This window comes from Gorilla gorilla, chromosome 18 (genome assembly GCF_029281585.2).
Source record: "Gorilla gorilla gorilla isolate KB3781 chromosome 18, NHGRI_mGorGor1-v2.1_pri, whole genome shotgun sequence".
NCBI lineage: Eukaryota > Metazoa > Chordata > Mammalia > Primates > Hominidae > Gorilla > Gorilla gorilla.
The window spans coordinates 85,988,713-86,010,742 of NC_073242.2; the positions used below are offsets into that span (position 1 = coordinate 85,988,713).

The 22,030-nt window shown below is 54.1% G+C and overlaps 1 protein-coding gene and 1 non-coding gene across 7 annotated transcripts in view; both read left to right on the forward strand.

Moving 5' to 3' along the window:
• The first annotated feature begins 908 nt into the window (after positions 1-908).
• Positions 909-1,018, forward strand: MIR138 (microRNA mir-138). The gene has a single exon (NR_106311.1). It is a non-coding gene; the product is annotated as a microRNA mir-138 (primary transcript).
• Positions 1,019-7,589: 6,571 nt separating this feature from the next.
• Positions 7,590-22,030, forward strand: part of SLC12A3 (solute carrier family 12 member 3) — a 50,350-nt gene continuing 35,909 nt past the window's right edge. For 2 of the 6 annotated variants that reach the window (XM_019012769.4, XM_019012772.4), the window contains exons 1-10: positions 7,591-7,919; positions 9,470-9,616; positions 10,697-10,772; positions 12,131-12,226; positions 12,498-12,637; positions 13,028-13,138; positions 14,763-14,874; positions 15,068-15,198; positions 20,679-20,763; positions 21,678-21,832. In XM_019012769.4, coding sequence (XP_018868314.4) covers positions 7,638-7,919; positions 9,470-9,616; positions 10,697-10,772; positions 12,131-12,226; positions 12,498-12,637; positions 13,028-13,138; positions 14,763-14,874; positions 15,068-15,198; positions 20,679-20,763; positions 21,678-21,832 — 1,335 coding nt within the window. In that variant the 5' untranslated portion in view covers positions 7,591-7,637. Of the gene's footprint in view, positions 7,920-9,469; positions 9,617-10,696; positions 10,773-12,130; positions 12,227-12,497; positions 12,638-13,027; positions 13,139-14,762; positions 14,875-15,067; positions 15,199-20,678; positions 20,764-21,677; positions 21,833-22,030 lie in introns of all 6 variants that reach the window. The other 4 variants (XM_019012770.4, XM_019012773.4, XM_019012774.4 and 1 more) reach the window with 3 other exon arrangements.

Below are 22,030 nucleotides of genomic sequence, written 5' to 3' on the forward strand. Positions count from 1 at the left end.
ATTTTTTTGTAGAGACAGGATCTCTCTATGTTGCCTAGGCTAGTCTTGAACTCCTGGGCTTAAGCAATCCTCCCACCTCAGCCTCCCAAAGCTCTGGGATTACAGGCGTGAGGCACCACACCTGGCTGGGAGTCCTTCCTTTAACAATGAAAATGTCTTAACTCATCATATATGTTTCCTTTTTTGCTTTAGCTATCGATAAATTACCTTAGTGTCCAACTGCTATAACATTGTCCAGGTAGAGGACCAGGACTGCAATAGTCACACCTGTGTGCTCCTCAAGGCTCAATTTCTTTCTTTTTTTTGAGACAAAGTCTCACTCTGTCACCCAGGCTGGAGTGCAGTGATGCAATCTCGGCTCACTGCAACCTCCACCTCCTGGGTTCAAGCGATTCTCCTGCCTCAGCCTCCCAAGTAGCTGGCATTACAGGTACCTGCCACTGCGCCCAGCTAATTTTGGTATTTTTAGTAGAGACGAGGTTTCACCATCTTGGCCAGGCTGGTCTTGATCTCCTGACCTCGTGATCCACCCGCCTCAGCCTCCCAAAGTGCTGGGATTACAGGCGTGAGCCCCTGCACCCGTCCTCAAGGCTCAAATTCTTGGTCCTGGTTGCTGGAGAGGTTGCAGTCCAGCCTCTGGCTTCCCAGGCCTTCCCAGTGCTCAGTACCTCCATTGTTTCTCTGCATCCCCTGCATTGTACAGGTTTTTTTTTTTTATGTCTGTTCCCCTCTTCCCCATGAACATCAAGTCTGTGAGCCCCTTGCGGGCAGGGACCCAGATTCCACCATATGCACCCCTGAGCCCTGGTGCCATACTGGCCTGGGGGAGCCATTGGTTGGGGAAGATGTATGGGTTCATCACTGTCTCAAAACCGGAGGAGCCACAGCCCAGAGGAGGAAGCCGGCGGAGTTCTGGTATCGTTGCTGCAGCTGGTGTTGTGAATCAGGCCGACGAGCAGCGCATCCTCTTACCCGGCTATTTCACGACACCAGGGTTGCATCATACCCATCCTCTCCAGGCGAGCCTCGTGGGACCGGGCCGGACGCAAGGACCTGGGGATGGGGTTGGGGTGGGAGTCTGTGTGTGAAAGCTTGTCCTCTGTAGCTCACTGGATCTCAGCCCAGACTGCTCCTCAGAATCACCTGGCAGCTTTCAAAAAACTCTGATGTCTGCCCCTCACTTCCTCTTGCCCAGGTCCACAGAATCTCCAAGGTGGGGCCCTGGAATCAGTATTTGTTAGAGGTTCCAGTGTGATGCCGAAGTCTGTGAGTAGTCAAGGGTGGGCCCTGGAACTCATAGCCAGGGCCATTGTCTGTTCCAGCCTGATTGTTGCCATAGCCTTCACCTGGCCCTCCCTGGCCCCATTTCTTTCTGCCTTGCACCGTTCACCACACCACTGCTGCCCTGGGCCAGCTTTTCAGAAACAGATGGGGCCTGAGACCCCAGGACAAAGGCCAGGCTTCTTACCCTGGCCTTCAAGGCCTTCCCATCAGGGTTCTCTACTTGGAAACAATACAATAATTTCCCCCATAGAGCTCTCCCGTGTCCCTCCTTCCTTTGAACCCTGCCCCACACAAATCCACATGCTGGTTCTGTTGGCTCTGCCTTCAGAATCTGTCTCAGCTCCCAAACCTTCCTACCATCCTGCCATCCCACAGCTATTCCCCAAGTCTGGCCATCACTGTCCTGTACCTTCAATGGCCCCTGACTAGGTTTTTTTTTTTTTTTTGAGACGGTGTCTTACTCTGTCACCCAGGCTGGAGTGCAATGGGGAAATCTCGGTTCACTGCAACCTCCGCCTCCTGGGTTCAAGCAATTGTCCCACCTCAGCCTCCCGAGTAGCTGGGATTACAAGCACCCGCAATCATGCCCAGCTAATGTTTGTATTTTTGTAGAGACGGGGTTTCATTGTGTTGGTCAGGCTGGTCTTGAACTCCTGACTTCAGGTGATCTGCTTGCCTCAGCCTCCCAAAGTGATGGGATTATAGGTGTGAGCCACCATGCCCACTGACTAGTCTTACCTAGCCCTTCTCCCTCAGCCCATTCTCCAGACAACAGCCAAAATAAGCTTGTAAAAATAAACCTGACCATTGTAGAATAGAATAGGACACTTCTAACCCTGGCCTATAAGGCTGGATGTTCCCTTTTACATGTCTTGAATGCCAACTCCTTGGTCCCTCTGCTCCAGCCACACAGGCCTCCTTGCCAGCCTCGAAGCCCACACCACAGTCCTGCCACAGGGCCTTTGCACATGCTTTGCCCTCATCTGGAACCCCTGTGCTCATACCTGCTCACATGTGGGTGGCTCCTTCTCATTGTTGGAGCTTGGCTCGAATTTCTCAAAGAGGCCTAATGTACCCTTCCTAAGAAAAACAAAAGCTTTGTTTTCTTAACAGCACTTATCACTAAATGTATTATAATACTTGCTTGTTTATTTACCGTCTCTTCCATTAGAATGTGAGCTCTAGAAGGGCAGGGTCTCTGTCTTGTTCCCTGTGGTGCCTCCCTTGCCTAGCACAGGGCGTGGTATGCAGTGGGCACTCAATAAACGCAGTGGAATGAAGAAACAATTGGATCCCTTTTAGCCTCATCTCCCAGTATTTCTTCCCTCCTTTCCCCACCCCACAGCACTATGTGGGCCTCAGTCCCACTGCCTCTCCCCCTGCAATGACCACACCCCTCCTGAGCTCCTTTCCCTCCTCTCCCCTGTCATCTCCCCTCCATCCTCACCCACACACCTCCCTTCCCCTCTCCCCTCTCCTTCCTCTGGACAGCCTTCCTCCTCTGCTGGCCAGTTGCATGATCTCCTTGCTGGTCTGTCTGCCAGGTTAGGCTGTGAGGTCCAGTGCTTGGTACACAGGAGGAGCACAATAAATGCTGAGTTGCCTCTGTAGCCGCAAAGACAGGAGGCCCTGAGATTCTGAGGTTGCAGCAGGGCCTTCTGTCCTCACCATTTCAGGACCTGCATCTGGGGTTTCTGCTTCTCCGGGGTTTCCGCATCTCTGGTTTCCTGATGGCTGAAAGTTTCAGTTTCTTCACTGCTCCTGTTCTGTCTGAGAGCCAGGAGATCCGAGGGGCCCACTGCACTCAGCCAGGGGCGAGGGATGCCTGGTAGAAGTGTCATTTCTATTTTGCTGCTGCAAAGCTGATGTTCACCCAGGTCAGTTTCACGCTCAAAGTCATACAGAAACGGCGAGAACTGAGACTCTGCGGCCAAATCAAGGGCTTTGCTCCAGGTACATAGAACCTCAGATCAGAAAGGCCTGGCGCATGGGTTCTCCTGGAAGCCAGAGTCCTGAAAGGTAGGGACTGTGTGTGACCTAGCACTGTATCCCCACCAACCATCAAAAAGAGTGCCTCTGTAAACATTTCTGAAATTGATTAAATTCCATCCAAATGCAGGCTTTCCCTTCCTGGGGGTCTGTGCTTTGGGACAAGGTGTCTGACAGTCTCTTGGCATGTCCTATTGATGAGTCCTTCCAGGGGACCTGCTAAAACCCTCTCTTACCCCATAGGGAGGCAGAGGGGCAGAAGAGGTTTCTTGAAGCAGCAAATGTACCCCTCCAGAGCAGAAAGGGACTTTGGAGCTGTCTAGGCCAGGGTTTTCTGGAGGGAGGAACAAGTGACTTGCCCAAGGTCACCCTTGGCAAGCACAGTCAGGGCCCCTCACTCTGCCCAGGACCACAGCACTGCTGGAAACCAGCCCAGGCCCCTTCAGGCTCCTTCCTCTGTGAGATCTTAATCAAGAATTTTCCACAGCTGCCCAGGGACAGGGTGTGTAGGAATGGTGTGAGCAGATAAAGGGCAGCTGTAATTTTCGCCAGTCAAATGGCAGTTTAAAAGGGAGACGAGTGATAAGATCTACCCCGAGGGCCCAATGGAAGGGAATGAGCAGAGAGAGGCCTCCACAAATCCTCTCCCCTAACAAAGCCAGGGTGGGGCCCTCAAGCCTTCAGCCCCACTGGCAGATGCCTCTCTGAGGAGGGGCTGGGAATCCAGGGAAGTGGGTAGGGAGGCCTGTGGGTCATTAAGAGGCGCCCTGAGAAGATTTAAAAATTAACACATATGGTAAATGTATAAGCTTTGCAAAAAAAAAAAAAGTGCACGGTGATGGTAACCTTTGGGGTTTGTCATTGAGATCCTGTTATCCTCAGCTCACCTCTAGATGCGAAACTAGAGGCCGAATGCTGAGCTGGGAGGGCCTGTGGAGTGGCCACTTTCATCAGCCCCACTTGGGGTCATTCTGTCAGCCAAGGATTTCCATGGAACCACCCTTTGCCCTCTTTGCTTCTGCGTCCCCTTCATAATTCAACAAGCGTTTGTCGAATACCCACTCTGTACTGTTTTGTTGCTTGGGATTATCCCTGAACAAAACAGGGCCAGATCCCTGCGCTTGTGAGTCTAACAAGGTGGATGAAATTTCTGTCTCCTCCCTAGAAAAGTGCACTGACGTACGAAAACTTATCCATGATTTTGTGGGACTCCCAGACACTCATCTTGGAGGTGGATTCCCCAACAGTGTTTGCTGCCCTAACACAGGCTGAGCATTTCATCTACCCCTTCTGCCTGGCCCTACAGCTGGGTGGGTACACCTGTCCCCAGCACCTCTGGACGAGGAGTAAGAGGTTAGCAAGAGGGACAGAGTGAGCCAGCCAGGCCTTCCTGTGAGTTCTCAATCATCCAGTGCTGACTGACTGTTGGGGGTCATGGAGCCCTAAGGATTTCGAGCACCATGGAGCCAGTCCTCTGGGGGACCTGTGTGAACTCTGTGAGCCCAAGCCTGAGAGGCAGGGCTAGGGAGGGAGAGGAAGTATGTCCCTCCATGTCCCTCCCAAGGATGACCAGAGCTAGAGCATAAGCCAAGCTCAGATGTCTACAGCTGGCAATAGCCTTTCTATCCCCTGCCTCTAGGAAGAGCAACTTATTCTCTAAGAATCAGGTCAGGGGTCCCCTCCTCCAGAAGCCTTCCCTGGTTGTCCCTACCCTGACCCTCCTCCAGGGACATGTCTCCCATTGCTACCCTCACTACACAGCTGGGCTGATCTGTTTCCATGCTGATTTCCTGAACGAACTCAGCAGCATCATGAGCACAGGCGCAGTGCCCACCATGTGTGTCCTTGGCTCCTATTGCCACCTATGGCATGGTGGGTGGTCAATAAAAGTTTGTTGGGTGAATGGCTGCAAGATGGAAACCTCAGCAGAGGTGACAAAGAGATCAGTGATTTTCCGGTCAGCCGCTAGATCACCCCACTCCTGAGTAGCAGACTCCAAGATAGGGGAGTGTGTGCAGGGCATTCAAAAGGGAGCCTCTTGTGGTCAGTACTTGTGGGTAGAAGGGAAGGAAGCAGGGCTGGGCAGAGGGAGAAGTGAGCTTCGGTGTATACCCAAAGCCTCAGCTGGGGCAGGGTGTCAGCTCTTTATAGCCACATCCGTCAGTCATTGAATGCTGGCCTCTTGGAGGAAAGGTGACAACAGGTGAGGCCAGCACCATAGGGGCTGACACTGAGAGTCCTCACAACAGCTGGGAAAATACGCCCTCCATTTCTGGTGACACATCAAGTGTGCGCCCACTAACTCATCTCTCCAGACCCTAACTCACCTCTTTCATCCCCTGACAGCTCAAATTTCCACCACTGCCTCCCTGCAATGGCTTAGGCACCTCTGGTGACAAGAGTGCTGCTCCCATGCCACCTGCATGCAAGGTGTGGCCTCAGAGTGCTGGCGAAATCGGGTCCTGATCTGGTCCAGCACTGGTAGGGTGACTGCTCCTATGGGAGCTGGGGTGCCCTGTCTGGGATGGCTTCAGGAGCCAGGAAAGGCGCTGGCTCCCCAAGCTTTATAACCCAATGGCCCTGCAGGCAGGGCCCAGGGAAACATGGCCCACACTTTGGGTGATGCCTAGGGGCCCTGGAGGCCACCGCCTGGTCCCAAGCCCCAGGGCTTGTCAGTCTATTGGTGGATATGGATTACAATTCTGACCTGCTGAGCTCTGGTTTGGAGTTACTTGTAGATGTCTCTGGAGGTACACATAGACATTGGGAGACAGGTTGGAGCTAGAGAGACTAACTTTGTGTGTGTGAGAGTGTGTGTGTGTGTGTGTGTGTATATATATATACATCTTTTTAAATGTTATACCAGCTAAGCGCAGTGGCTCATGCCTGCAATCCCAACACTTTGGGAGGTGGGAGGCTGAGGTAGGAGACTCACTTGAGTCCAGGAGTTTGAGACCAGCCTGGGCAACCAGGGTCAGGTGGTAGGGGTGACTTGAGACCCCATCTCTACAAAAAGTAAAAACAAATTAGCCAAACATGATGGTGTATGCCTGTGGCCCCAGCTACTTGGGAGGCTGAGGTGGGAGGATTCTTGAAGTCTGGTGGTTGAGGCTTCAGTGAGCTGCGATTGTGCCACTGCACTCCAGCCTGGGTGACAGAGCCAGAACCTGTCTCAAAAAAAAAAAAAAAAAATTTATATAATTCATCTATTCAAAACTACTAAATAATTTTTTTTTTTTTTTTGAGACAGAGTCTTGCTCTGTCACCCAGGCTGGAGTACGATGGCGCGATCTGGACTCACTGCAACCTCTGCCTCCTGGGTTCAAGCAATTCTCCTGCCTCAGCCTCCTAAGTAGCTGGGACTACAGGTGCCCGCCAGCATGCCCGGCTAATTTTTGTATTTTTAGTAGAGACGGGGTTTCACCATGTTGGCCAGGCTGGTGATCCATCCACCTCAGCCTCCCAATATTAAATAAATTTTTTAAAACCAAATACTAATATGAGAGGTTTTTGAACGCTCATAGAGTAGGACCCAGAGTGTGTCCTCAGGCTAAGGGAGGACACCACCCCTCATATTGTCTTATGCCCAATTTCTGCCTCCAAAGAAAGAAAAAGTAAAAATTAAAAGGCAGAAATGAAATCCACAAGCAGACAGCCCGGCGCCACACCCTGGGCCTGGTAGTTAAAGATCGAGCCCTGACCTAATCGGTTATGTTATCTATAGATTACAGACATTTTATAGAAATGCACTTTGAAAATCCCTGTCCTGTTTTGTTCCAATCTAATTAGCGGTGCATGCAGCCCCCAGTCACGTACCCCCTGCTTGCTCAATCAATCACGACCCTCTCACACGCACCCCCTTAGAGTTGTGAGCCCTGAAAAGGGACAGGAATTGCTCACTCTGGGAGCTCGGCTCTTGAGACAGGAGTCTTGCTGATGCCCCCCGGCCGAATAAACCCCTTCCTTCTTTAACTCGGTGTTTGAGGAGTTTTGACTGCAGCTCATCCTGCTACAAAGCCACCAGGCTATCTCTAGGATCCCTTATGGGGCCCCTAAGGGTCCTCTCTGACAACTCCTTCTTGGGTCCTGGCTGAAGATCTCTGCTGCCCCCAGACTCAGAAGAGCCACTCCAGGACTCAGGGAGTGGCTGGCTTTGGGCCAGCCCAGCCCTCCAGATCCAAGGCGGGTCCCCTATCTCCACAATCAAATGGTGTTCTGCCTCCGGCCCTGTCCGGGGACCCTGCTCACCAGCCACGGGCGGTTTAGGCCAACCTCCCTGCCTCCTCCGCAGTGCAGACGCAGCCTATAAAACCACCCTGTGTGTCCTTGCCGACCCTGGCCCCTCCCTGGACACCCGGGCGACAATGGCAGAACTGCCCACAACAGAGACGCCTGGGGACGCCACTTTGTGCAGCGGGCGCTTCACCATCAGCACACTGCTGAGCAGTGATGAGCCCTCTCCACCAGCTGCCTATGACAGCAGCCACCCCAGCCACCTGACCCACAGCAGCACCTTCTGCATGCGCACCTTTGGCTACAACACGATTGATGTGGTGCCTGCATATGAGCACTATGCCAACAGCACCCAGCCTGGTGAGCCCCGGAAGGTCCGGCCCACACTGGCTGACCTGCACTCCTTCCTCAAGGTAAGTGCTGTCTCAGAAGACTGGCCACTTCCCTGCTGTGTGACCTCGACCCAGCTACCTAACCTCTCTGAGCCTCAGTTCTGTCATCTGTGCCATGGGGATGGAGGAGAGTCTTCTTCCTGGGTTGAGAGGCCCCAGTGAAATAGTGGAGCTGCAGAAATCTGGGCACATGTTGGAATGTATATTAGCCAATCACTAGCAACCCAAAGCTAGAGTGGGAGGCCTAGAGAGGTAATGAGCTTCCAGTGAGTAGAAGCATGCAAGCAGGTTGCACACCCCTGAAAGAGACAGGGCAAGAAGGGCCTGGGAAGGTTCACCTCAGAGAGAGGGCTCGCCAGGTTTGCTGCCCGGGAGGCTGGACTGTGAAGAGTGGAGGGCTGGAAGGTGGATTGTCATGACCCCTGTCTGGCCTCACTTTTCCCATATGACAATTGGGCTGAATTGTTCTTTTTTCCTTTCTTTTCTTTTCTTTTTTTTTTTTTTTTGAGACGGAGTCTGGCTCTGTCGCCCAGGCTGGAGTGCAGTGGTGTGATCTCCGGCTCACTGCAACCTCTGCCTCCTGGGTTCAAGTGATTCTCCTGCCTCAGCCTCCCGAGTAGCTGGGATTACAGGAGCCCACCACCACACCCAGCTAATTTTTGTATTTTTAGTAGAGACGGGGTTTTGCCATGTTGGCCAGGCTGGTCTTGAACTCCTGACCTCGTGATCCACCCGCCTCGGCCTCCCAACGTGCTGGAATTACAGGCATGAGCCACCACGCCCAGCCCAGAATTGTTCTTGATTCTGAGGCTAAGACTTACTAAATTCACAGGCCTTTTCTCCATCCCAGAGCAAACCAAGACGTGGCCCTTGGCTCCATACTGAGATGAAGTGCCAGGAAGAAAGCCCCAGAGGAGGGCGTCGGTCAGTTGGGGCACAAACTAGGAGACCTCCCAGTGCCCCAGAGGTAGAGGCCTGGTTTCAAGACCCAGCCCTCCAGGGACCAACTATGTGGCCTTGGACAAGCTTTCACCTCTCCAGGGTGATAATAATCCTGTCGCCCGTTACAAGGCTAGGCAACTGCCTAATCACTTCTAAGGCCACTGCTCTCCCAGGGGGAGGAGGTGTTATGAGCAGGAGCGCCCAGGACTCCCAGTCTCCCATGGCATCTGATCTTGGATCACTGCAACCTCCACCTCCTGGCTTCAAGAGATCCTCCTATGTCAGCCTCCTGAATAGCTGGGACCACAGGTGCACGCCACCATGCCCAGCTAATTTTTGTATTTCTTAGTAGAGACAGGGTTTTACCTTGTTGCCCAGGCTGGTCTTGAACTCCTGAGCTCAAGCAATCCACCCACCTTGGCCTCCCAAAGTGCTTTTACTACAGGCGTGAGCCACTGCTCCTGGCCTAGGGAGCATTTTAAAAGCTCCTCAAGCAGCTCAACACCCAGTGGGCTGAGGGGTCGGGGGGTGCTCGGTATGGGGCGCAGTGGTGCAGGTCAGTGGGCTGGATGCAGAGACGCCGTCCCTAGCATCCCTACCTGCCTGACTTGTGGTCTCTGGGCTGCCAGCAGGAAGGCAGACACCTGCATGCCCTGGCCTTTGACAGCCGGCCCAGCCACGAGATGACTGATGGGCTGGTGGAGGGCGAGGCAGGCACCAGCAGCGAGAAGAACTCCGAGGAGCCCGTGCGCTTCGGCTGGGTCAAGGGGGTGATGGTGAGTGGGGTGTGGGTGGTGCGTGATGTCCAGAAATGGGGGTGGGGTGGCAGAGCTCCATCCAGGCTCAGCTCTGACTCTCAGGCCCTGGTGGGGCTTCAGTTTCCCCATCTGTACAATGAATTCAATGAGTTAATAGATCAATAGACAATAGATTAATGCCTGCGGGGGAGTAATTAGAAGAAACTGTGTTTCCCTAAAAAGCCACCAGGGGGCTGCACTAAACACACAAATCCGTAAATGTGTTTTTCTCCTCCATGAAGGGAAGGAAAAGGTTTGCTATAGTGAGGAGCAGGATTAAGTTTCCAGACAGTAGACAGTCAAGGACACTTGGCTTTGGAGACATTATGGGACTTTACAGAGGGGATCTTATGGGATGTAGAAGGCTTTAGCCCTGCTCCGGGAGGCAGGAGGCTGGGGTTCTGATCTTAACGCTGCCAACTGGCTGTGCCTCCGTTTCTCCATCTGAACCACGAGCCCTCCCCGACCCCCAGATGCTCATATTCAGAGCTGGGATCTCCCTCTTGGGCTGTGTTGCCAAAGCCGGGAACGGCCCTGCCACTCAGTGGGGCCAGCGACCACACCAGCCCCTCCCACCTGGAAGCTTCAGCCTCCATCTCGGCCTCTGGCTTTGCTTTAAATTTGGAAGCTGAAGTCACAGCCACCTGAGCTCTGATATCTGCTCTTACGTGGGGCGCTGGCTCACCTGGCATTTGCTGAGCTCCCTGTAAATGCCAGGCTCTGGATCAACTGCTGACCACTGGGGCCATGGTTGGGGCTGGCAGACACAGGATCCTGGGCTTGGGATGGATACAGTGAGGGCTAACAGTGCTTGTAGCCTAGCGTCAGGCCTCAACAGGAGGGTGGGAAAATAGGTGGGAGGGATAGGTGGGTCTCTGGGTGCCTCTCACCCTCTTGCCCCATAGAACCAGACTCGGAACCTACTGGAGTGGGTGAAGAAGGGACCCAGGTGTCCCCAGGGCCTAGGTGCTCGATACCCTGTCATAGCAAGGGACAGGGACTTGTCATTTGGCCTTGGGGTGTCCACCCAGGTGGCCTCTGACCCCCCTATCCTCCCAGATTCGTTGCATGCTCAACATTTGGGGCGTGATCCTCTACCTGCGGCTGCCCTGGATTACGGCCCAGGCAGGCATCGGTGAGTGCCCCTCTGGGGAAGAGGAGGGAGGGCTTGCCTGAATCCTGTTCTTCCCAGCTTGCCTGAATCCTGTTCTTCCCAGACCCCAAGGTTGCAGGATTAAACTTGGGGTGCAGAGACCAAACGGCCAGGCCTTCTCCTCCCTGGTTCAGTCTCGGGCCCCTGCAGTGACAGGGGTCAGGGTGGTGTGGCAGAGGCATGCTGGACATGGGGTCAGCAGGCCTAAGGGCTATTTGCCCTCAGTAAGCCACTTAACCTCTCAGAGCCCATTTCTACCTCAAAGCGTGCAGGTTAGAAAGCTGCACTCTGGCCGGGCACGGTGGCTCACGCTTTGGGAAGCTGTAATCCCAGCACTTTGGGAGGCCGAGGCGGGTGGATCACGAGGTCAGGAGTTCAAGACCAGCCTGGCCAACATGGTGAAACCCTGTCTCTACTAAAAATATTAAAAAATTAGCCAGGCGTGGTTGGCAGGTGCCTGTAATCCCAGCTACTCGGGAGGCTGAGTCAGAGAATTGCTTGAACCTGGGAGGCAGAGGCTGCAGTGAGCCGAGATCATGCCACTGCATTCCAGCCTGGGCGACGGAGTGTGAAACTCCATCTCAAAAAAAAAAAAAAAAAAAAAAGGAAAGCTGCACTCTGGACAGAATAGGACTCAGATGCTAGCTCTGTAGCCTGCTATGTGACTTTGGGCAAGTTTCTTAACCTCTCTGAGCCTTGGATTCCTCATTAGGAAAATGAGGGTGATAACAGAACCTACCTCAAGGAGCCGTTGTGGCGTTTACAGGATGCAAGTAAAAACACAGCGCAGATTTGGCTCCCAGAGGTGATCACGGAGTGGTAACTGCTACTTTATTTTTTATTATTAAACGAGGGTAGCTTCCCCTCCATACCTAACAATCCAATAAATGCTGGCTCAAGGGCTCACTGGCTATTCAGAGTATGGCAGGAGGTAGACAGAGACCCATTTTTTTTTTTGAGACGAAGTCTCACTCTGTCACCCAGGCTGGAGTGCAGTCATGTGGTCTCGGCTCACTGCAACCTCTGCCTCCTGGGTTCAAGCGATTCTCCTGCCTCACCCTCCCAAGTAGCTGGGATTACAGGCATGTGCCAGCATGCCCGGCTAATTTTTGTATTTTTAGTAGAGATGGGGTTTCACCATGTTGGCCAGGCTGGTCTTGAACTCCTGACCTTATGATCTGCCCGCCTCGGCCTCCCAAAGTGACAGAGACCCATTTTTCAGATGAGAAAACTGAAGTTCAGAGATGGGAGATGAACGTAGGTCGCATGGTGAATGAGTAGGCAAACTGGGGCTCCTCCCTTGGGAAATGCCCTGCCTAAGCTTTGGGTGCCCCCTGCAGTCCTGACCTGGATCATCATCCTGCTGTCGGTCACAGTGACCTCCATCACAGGCCTCTCCATCTCAGCCATCTCCACCAATGGCAAGGTCAAGTCAGGTGGGCCATCCCCCTTTCCACCAAGGCCCTCCTCTCGTGGGCTCCTAATCCTGGGGACAGGACTCCCAACTTCCCCAACCCAATGGGACACCCAGCCGCTCCTGTGGTTCCGGGAGAGGGCTCTAGGCAGGCTGTCTACACCACGAGATGGCCTTAGCTATCTCCTGCCCCGTGGGTCCTGTGGCCACCCTCTCCTGGCCTCTGCCTGCCCTGAGTCCACCCCAGCCAACCAACTCATCTGGTTTCATGGTTCCCGGCTCTGCCCTGATAGGTGGCACCTACTTCCTCATCTCCCGGAGTCTGGGCCCAGAGCTTGGGGGCTCCATCGGCCTCATTTTCGCTTTCGCCAATGCCGTGGGTGTGGCCATGCACACGGTGGGCTTTGCAGAGACCGTGCGGGACCTGCTCCAGGTGAGGCCGGGGGGCTGGACCCTGGGTAGAGGGATCCGGGCAGCCCATTGCACTCTCCTCCACCCCATCTGGGCTGGGCCCTCCTGCTGCTCTGCCTGACTTCACCCATCAGGAACCACAGCCTGATCACTGTGGGTGAGAGTGACAATCTCATCAAATAAAGGCCATTGCTTTCCCACAAGTCCCCTTTGGGGGTGTGTGTGGCCTTTAGAGCCACACTGTCCAGGCCCGTGCAGCAGCTGCTTTGGGGACTTGATGGCAGGGGTGGTGCTTGAGTTAACATCGTCCTAGCAGAGTGCACCGCACAGGAGGTGCCTCCTAGGTGGGCAGAGTCTGGGGGATGGGGAATTCAGAGGATGGCTTGCAGCCTGGCCCATTTTCCCTCCCCAGGAGTATGGGGCACCCATCGTGGACCCCATTAACGACATCCGCATCATTGGCGTGGTCTCGGTCACTGTGCTGCTGGCCATCTCCCTGGCTGGCATGGAGTGGGAGTCCAAGGTGAGGAGGCCATGGAGGAGGGGGACGTGGAGGTGGTCACGTGGAGAAGCGGGGGTTGCCAGGCCTGGGCCCTCCCTGGTCCTCTGCCTTTTCTTTTTCTTTTCTTTCTTTTTTTTTTTTTTGAGACAGAATCTCGGTCGATGTCCATGCTGGAGTGCAGTGGTACCATCTCGGCTCACTGCAACCTCCATCTCCTGGGTTCAAGAGATTCTCCTGCCTCAGCCTCCCGAGTAGCTGGGATTACAGGCATCTGCCACCACACCCGGCTAATTTTTATATTGTTTGTAGAGACGGGGTTTCACCATGTTGGTCAGGCCGGTCTCAAACTCTTGACCTCAAGTGATCTGCCCGCCTTGGCCTTCCAAAGTGCTGGGATTACAGGTGTGAGCCACTGTGCCCTGCTGCTTTGTATCTCTTTTGTGTGACAACCTAGGTCCACATGGCCCAGGGTGGGCATGGTGGCTCAGGGGGCCGGGCACCCAGACTCCTTCCGTCTTGTGCTCCCTCCATCCCTGCGCCGTGGCCTTTGTCCACCTGGTCCACCATACCCACATCCCCTCCAGTCAGAGGGAAAGCAAAGAAGGGGGAAATGAAAGGGAGGGAATTCCCTTTTCTCTTTCTTTTTATGGCACCATCTGGAAGTTTCACTATCGCTGTCACACATGGCTGCGAGGGAGCCTGGGGAGGTGTGGCCTTCAACTGAATCATGGATCCTGCTGGCAGACTCAGCCGGACAGGCCCTACAGGCAGGGCAGGACCTTGCCCCTGCAGCCTGTCCTCTCCCCACATTCTCTGACCTGCAGCTGTCAGAGGGTGACCTCCTCGCTCTTCCTTGGATGCCCTGAGCTGAATTCCCTGGACAGTTCTCTGGCTTGTTCGTTCTCCCACTTAAGGTGTCCGCTAAACACCTTCTCTCTGATGACACCTTCCCAGGTCATCCTGCTAAATGAGCTCCACCCAGTCCCCATCACACTCCCTCTTCTTTATTTATCTATTTATTTATTTATTTATTTTTGAGATGGAGTCTCGTTCTGTCGCCTAGGCTGGGGTGCAGAGGCGTGATCTCGGCTCACTGCAACCTCTGCCTCCTGGTCTCAAGTGATTCTCCTGCCTCAGCCTCCCAAGTGCTGGGATTACAGACACCCACCACCATGCCTGGCTAATTTTTGTATATGTAGTATAGACGGGGTTTCACCATGTTGGCCAGGCTGATCTCGAACTCCTGACCTCAGGTGATCCGCCCACCTCGGTCTCCCAAAATGCTGAGATTACAGGTTTGAGCCACTGTTTCCAGCCTGTATTTTTAGTAGAGACAGGGTTTCCCCATGTTGGCCAGGCTGGTCTCAAACTCCTGACCTCAGGTGATCCGCCCACCTCGGCCTCCCAAACCTCTTCTTACTTTAAATTCATCCTCCTTATTTATCAGCCAAGACAAGAGGCTTTGGCAGTCTTGTTCACTGCTATATTCCCAACTCCTTGAACAGATCCTGCGGCATAATGGGTGTTGAATGAATGAGTGAGTGAATAATGGAGAAACGGGCCCTGGGCAAATCATTTTCTGGCGGGGCTTCCCAGAGAGGTAGAACCAGACTATCTGACCTCTGGGGTCCTTCGCCTCCCCCAGGCCCAGGTGCTGTTCTTCCTTGTCATCATGGTCTCCTTTGCCAACTATTTAGTGGGGACGCTGATCCCCCCATCTGAGGACAAGGCCTCCAAAGGCTTCTTCAGCTACCGGGGTATGTGCTGATCAAGGCCCTGACCATGGCTCTGGGGACAGGGACTCTCTACCCAGGAATCTGGCCCATTGTGTGGACACTGGGAGGATGGGATTACCCAATCCCATGGTCGGGGGCTGCCTGCCCAGTGGGTCCCAGCGAGGGGGGTCAAGCCATCCAGGTGAGCCTTACTCATCAGGCCTTGCTTTTCCAGCGGACATTTTTGTCCAGAACTTGGTGCCTGACTGGCGGGGTCCAGATGGCACCTTCTTCGGAATGTTCTCCATCTTCTTCCCCTCGGCCACAGGCATCCTGGCAGGGGCCAACATATCTGGTGACCTCAAGGTGAGCAGAATACTTGCCCCTCCTGTGTCCTGGCACCACACAGGGGCTATCAGCAGAATCCTGCTCCCTGCTCTAGTGGCATCTGCCGCTGACCTGGGAGGCAGGGCTTCTAAAATCCAGCCCAGTCCAACTCAGCTCAGTTCAACCCAATCCAACTGATTCCATTCCGTTCTGAGGTTGTTTATGAAGACCAGCTGTGTTCTAGGCTTGAGGGACACCACAGAATGGCTAGGTTCCTCCCTAGTTCCCAGAACTCTCAACCTTAGGGGAAGACTGGCCCAGCTGTGACCTTAAGAGCTCAGCTTTGCTCATGCACATCTTTGCTGGGCTGACATCCTCCCAGGGCTCCCCACTGCCTTGCTGCAGGCAGGCTTCTTGGCTTGGCATTCAAGGCTCCAGCCTGCCTGTCTAGCCTCACCCCTGACCAGTGCCACCCTTCCCATGAGCCTGCTGCAGCCCTGAGGCTCTACTGCTTTGTCTGTGTTACCTTGTCCCTCCTCCACGCCTTTGCCTGTGCTGCGCTCTCTACCTGCAACTCCGTACGCTTGCTTTTTTACCCTGAAAGTCTGTTCTGTTTCTCTTTCTTTTTCTTTTTCTTTTTTTTTTTTTTGAGATGGAGTTTTGCTCTTGTTGCCCAGGCTGGAGTGCAATGGCATGATCTTGGCTCACTGCAACCTCTGCCTCCCGGGTTCAAGCAATTCTCCTGCCTCAGCCTCCTGAGTAGCTGGGATTACAGGTGCTTGCCACCACACCCGGTTAATATTTGTATTTTTTAGTAGAGATGGAGTTTTGCTATGTTGGCCAGGCTGGTCTCAAACTCCTGACCTCAGGTGATCCATTCGCCTGGGCCTCCCAAAGTGCTGGGATTATAGGGGTGAGCCACCATGCCTAGCCTCTTTTATTTATTTTATTTTATTTTTTATTTTTTGAGATAAAGTCTCGGTCTGTCGCCCAGGCTGGAAGGCTGGAGTGCAGTGGCACGATCTCAGCTCACTGCAACCTCCGCCTCCCGGGTTCAAGTGATTCTCATGCCTCAGCCTCCAGAGTAGTTGAGACTACAGGCACCTGCCACCACGCCTAACTAATTTTTGTATTTTTAGTAGAGACAGGGTTTCGCCATGTTGGCCAGGCTGGTCTCGATCTCCTGACCTCAAGTGATCCACCCGATTTGTCTTCCTAAAGTGCTGGGATTACAGGAGTGAGCCACTTCTCCTGGCCTGTTTCTCTTTCAAATACCGCCTTCAACTATCATCTCTCCCAGCCCTTCCATCAGAGTCATGGTTCCCCCAGCATAATGATGTTGGGCCAAACGCATATCTGTTGCCCCGGCATCTGGAGAATGGAGACTTGCCTCTGTCTCCCTATTCCCTCCCAGCTCAGAGCCTGGCACATACTAGGTGCTCTGTACATGTTTGTTGACTGAATCATGGTGAAATGCAGTGTTTGAGCAGTAGCACAAAGTGCTGCACCAGCAGGGAGAAGGAGAGACTGATATTGGCAGGGGTTCCAGCAGAATTTCTGGGTGCAGGGGGCGCCAGAGCTAGGCTTTGAAAGGTGACAAGCTGGCGGAATCTTTGCTCAAAGGAGGTGGCAGGCAAGAGGGGGTGATGAATGGGGAGCTAGCCCCATGCTGGAAATCACAGCTAACCCCTACCCCAAACCTCCAGTCTCATTTGGAAGGCGCTCCTTGATGCATTTTCTTAAGCAAATTAAGAGCTGTGCATTGAGCCAGGCACAGTGGCTCATGCCTGTAATCCTAGCACTTTGGAAGGCCAGGGCAGGTGGATCACTTGAGGTCAGAAGTTCGAGACCAGCCTGGCCAACATGATGAAACTATGTTTTAGTCTCCACTAAAAACATAAAAATTAGCCAGGTGTGGTGGTGGGCTCCTGTAATCCCAGCTACTCGGGAGGCTAAGGCAGGAGAATTGCTAGAACCCGGAAGGCGGAGGTTGCAGTGAGCCAAGATGGCGCCACTACACTCCAGCCTGGGTGACAGAGCGGGACTCTATCTCAAACCCCATCCCCCGCAAAAAAAAGGACTGCACATGGAGTCGACTGTGAAGCCAGCGTGGCTTTAAGCAGCTATGCACCAGGCGGTGTTGGGCACGGCCTGGAAATTGGAGAACGGCCGTTGGTTTGGCTCCTCTCCTTTGTCTGGGGAATGGCCAGCAGAGGCCTGGTCTGCCTACCCTGAGGTCCCGCAGAGGTTGGGCCTGTGCTCAGACAGCCTGGATTCCATGCAGTCTCATTAGATTGTTGCCTGGGAATTTATCTCGATGCCTCATCAAGCTTTTTAGGTTACCAATCAGCAGGCGTCAGCTGTCTCGAAGCTGGATGAGGCCCGCGCGCCTGCACTCTGTCCTAAATGCCCTCAAGCTTTAAGGGGCTCTTGGATGGCCTCCACCCATCCTGTGGGACAGCATCCTCAGCAGCAGAGCCACTGTTTGTGGAGCCCTCACTGTGACATTTTGGGCAAGTCCCTTTAAAACTCCCTGGGCCTCAGCTTCCCCAATTCTAAAATGTGATGAGTACAGCCCCCATCTTGCAGGGCGGTGGGGAGGATTCCATGTGCTAATTCATGTAAAGTGCTTAGAATAGTGCCTGGCTCAGAGCAGGAGCTAAGGGCTTCTTGTTATCATTGTCATTTTTACCATGATATAGACAAGCAAGCCAAGGTCAGAGAGGTTCGGGGGCCTGCCCAGGACTACACAGGTGGCAGAGGAGCCGGAATGGCAGTTTCTAAAACAGAGAGGCCTCAAGTACATCACAATTTCATCATCTAACAAATATGTTTTGTGCTGCCTCAGGGCATGCCCCTGTGCACAGTCCTGCCCGCACCCCAACAGCTCACATTTATGGGCACTTGTCACCTGCCAAGTTATTTTCTGATTTCACAGACGGGGAAACTGAGGCTCAGGGATGTTAAGGGGCTTCTCCCAGTGCACACAGCAGGGAAGAGGTGGGCTGAGATGTGGACCTGGATGCGCCTAACGTTGTTAAATCCCCGGGCAACAATCTCAGAGTTAGGCACATCCAGGTACACATCTCAGCCCACCTCTACCCAGCTCACCTCTTCTCTGCCTGCCTCTTCCCAGCACATCCAGGGGCTGAGATCTCAGATCTAGATGCAGGAGGCAGGATGGGGGCTGATGGCTGGTGTATTTGTGTTTTGACCACAAATTGGGTGGCTTAAAAACAGACCTATATTCCCTCCCCGTTCAGGAGGCTAAAAGTCCGGGATCCAGGTGTCAGCAGGACCAAGCTCCCCCTGAAAACCCAGGGGAGAATCCTGCCTTGCCTCTTCCTAATTTCTGGTGGCTGCTGACAGTGGCTTTCCTTGGCTGGCAACTGCATCACTCCAATCTCTGTCTCTGTCTCACGTGGCCTTCTTTCATCTGTGGGTCCTTTCCTTGTAAGGACACCAGTCATTGCATTTGGGGCCCACCCTAATCTGGTATGACCTCATCTTCACTAACTGCACCTGCAAAGACCCTGTTTCCAAATAAGGCCACATTCTGAGGTTCTGGGTGGATGTGAATTTTGGGGGACACTATTCAATCCACTAGAGGCAGGGTGGGAGGCTGGTGTGTTCTGTTGGCTTTGGAGCTGGGGACCCCATGTGCATGGCCCAGTTGAGTCAAACAGGTTTGCCGGGCAGGGCTGGCAGGTCCATGCCTGCAGGGGCCCTGCAGAGCCCTGGGGTGGAGACTCCACCCAAAGCCCTGGGAGACCGAGGCAGGGAGAAGAAATTCAACAGCTCCACATCTGGGCCACAGAGGGCACTTGGCCAAGGCTTGGAGATCCCAGCAGACCTGGGCTCGAGAGACTCCAGCTCTACACCTCTGTTCCCATTTTCCCCAGGCCTGCCACATCCTCCCTCCCACCTCCTCCTGGCAGCCCCCCAACACACTTGACTTGCTCCTAATCTGCGGTGCCATCTGCTAACTGGATGGTGAGCAGAACAGCCCAGGGAAGGCTGGGCGGGGGTTTATAAATTGACTTCCCATGGCAGGCCTGGCCTTTGCCTTCAGGTTGGAGTCTGTGTCTGGAAAGTGAGCAGGTCTTGAACTTACTGTAAAAATCCCAGTCTGTGTTGCTGCACCCAGGATCAGTCCTTGGAGCCCGAGGCTGTTGACTTTGGTGTGGTCAGGCCCAGAGCTGGGTCCTCCTCGCAGCTCTCTGCCCTCAGTTTCCCCACCAGCTGAGCAGGGGTGCCCAGGCCACGTCTCATGAAATTACATTTGAGAAAGTGCCTAGAAGAGTGGAACACATGCTGTGTTCGTGAAGGCTTGTTATCACTGTTAAGAAAATACGAGCGGCCGGGCGTGGGGGCTCACGCCTGTAATCCCAGCACTTTGGGAGGCCGAGGTGGGTGGATCACTTGAGGTCAGGAGTTCAAGACCAGCCTGGCTATCATGGTGAAACCCCGTCTCTACTAAAAATACAAAAATTAGGGCGCCTATAGTGGTGGTACATGCCTGTAGTCCCAGCTACTTGGGAGGCTAAGGCAGGAGAATTGCTTGAACCCAGAAGGTGGAGGTTGCAGTGAGCCGAGATCATGCCACTGCACTCCAACCTGGGTGACAGAGCAAGACTCTGTCTCAAAAAAAATAAAAATAAAAATAAAAAATAATTAAAAAAAAGAAAGCAAGAACATACGAGCAGAGATCTATTTCTTAGAACGGAAGGAGAAAATTTGGGGTGTATCCTATTTATGGTTGAGGAACCAGACAAATCAATTGGTGCATAACGATTGACCATGCCGTGAGGGCTGGCGGGGAGGGGAGTCCTGGTCTAGGATGTCAGTGTGGATTAATTTATTTCACCAACATCCCTGACAGATGAGGGGCCGGGGTGTGAGAGCTCAGCCCCCTGCCCAGCTGGCCGCCTGGAAGTGAACCCGGGCAGGCCGACTCCAGAGCCCACCACCCTGCCCCCGCCCTCACCACCCTCAAAGCAAACCCTGGCCAAGTGTCCTCTGTGGCCCAGGCGTGGAGCTGTTGAATTTCTTCTCTCTGCCTCCATTTCCCAGGGCCTTGGGTGGAGTCTCCGCCCCGTGATCTTGGTTGTATTCATCCCTCTCTGGGGGTCCTCAGTCGTGAGGGTCCTTCCTCTCTGTGCTGGAACGGGGGCTCTGAGGGGCCAAGGTCAGAGGTTGCTGCCCCCAGCCTCAGCCTTAGGCAAGGAGGACAGGCCTGGAAGGAGGTCCAGGGGCTGCCTAATGTCCTCCCTCCCTCCCTCCCTCTCTGCCTCCCTCCCACCCTCCCTCCCTCCCTCCCTCTCTCCCTCCCTCCCTCTCTCCCTCCCTCCCTGACTCCCTCTCTCCCTCCCTCCCTCTCTCCCTCCCTCCTCCCTCCCTCCCTGACTCCCTCTCTCCCTCCCTCCCTCTCTCCCTCCCTCCCTCCCTCCATCTCTCCCTCCCTCCCTCCCTCCCTCTCTCCCTCCCTCCCTCCCTCCCTCTCTCCCTCCCTCCTGCAGGACCCTGCTATAGCCATCCCCAAGGGGACCCTCATGGCCATTTTCTGGACGACCATTTCCTACCTGGCCATCTCAGCCACCATTGGTAAGTGGCCGGCCCAGCCAGTCAGGAGGGGGAGGGACCTGGCCTCCACCCTGCAGTGTCCCAAAACCCTGACCACTGGAAGGGATCAGAGGGTGGGGTTCGACTCTCTAACAACAGGGAGAGCTGGGCTGGGAGGGTGTGGTGACCTTAGGATGTGAAGCCTTGAACCTATCTCTGGGGTATCTTGGCAATGATCAGAGCATCTTTATGGCAGTGGGCGTGGTGGGGTCAGACCAGGCTCCTTGGGTCCCTTGAAGGCCCAGATTCATGAGTGTGAAGATCCTACAGGACAAATCTAGGAGTGATGATGATGATGATGATGATGATGATAATGATACCAGCAACTGACTTCCCATGTGCCCCGCCCTTTGCATGCCAGTCCTATCATTGTCATTTTCCCTATTTCACCAAGGAGAAAATGGGGGCTCAGAGACGTTAAGTGACCTGCCCAGGGTCACACAGCCACTGAATGGTGGAGCCAGGCTTTGAGCCCAGGCCTGGGCTGTTAACACCTGTCTTGAACTGAGATCCTCACAGGTGTACTTCCTCCCAGTGGCCCCGTTTGAGGCAAGCTGTTCACAAATGGCCAAGGGACTTGGTCCAGCTCACAGCCACTGGAGGCTTGAGATCCAGGTCTCCGATCTAAGGAGGACATTGTGATCTTGGTCACTCAAGCTCTCTGCGCCTCTGTAAAATGGCAACGACAACAAAAATAATAGTAATGCCTGCTCGTAGGTTATTGTAAAGTACTTATCATGGCTCCGGGCACACCTTCATTGTCATCATTCTCATTGCATAATGAAGGGACAGCTGCCCATCATCTGCAGCACCTCGCCCTCTGCAGAGGTGGGGCTGGAAGAGGACAAAGTAAGGAGGGAAGGCAGACCTCCCCATGCTCTCCTTCCTCCTCTCAGGCTCCTGCGTGGTGCGTGATGCCTCTGGGGTCCTGAATGACACGGTGACCCCTGGCTGGGGTGCCTGCGAGGGGCTGGCCTGCAGCTATGGCTGGAACTTCACCGAGTGCACCCAGCAGCACAGCTGCCACTACGGCCTCATCAACTATTACCAGGTACTGCCAGGAGAGCTGACCCACCAGACACAGTGGGGGCTGGGTGGAGGCTGCAGTGCCCCTTGCAGGCCTGGAAGTTTGTTGGGGGGACATAGTTTTGGGGGTTGAGGCCTAGGCTTAGGAGAGAGGGGTTCAGAGCCCAGGTCTGTCCAGTCCCGACCTGTGGGTGGACACTGGGATCTCCAGGGGTGGGTTGTG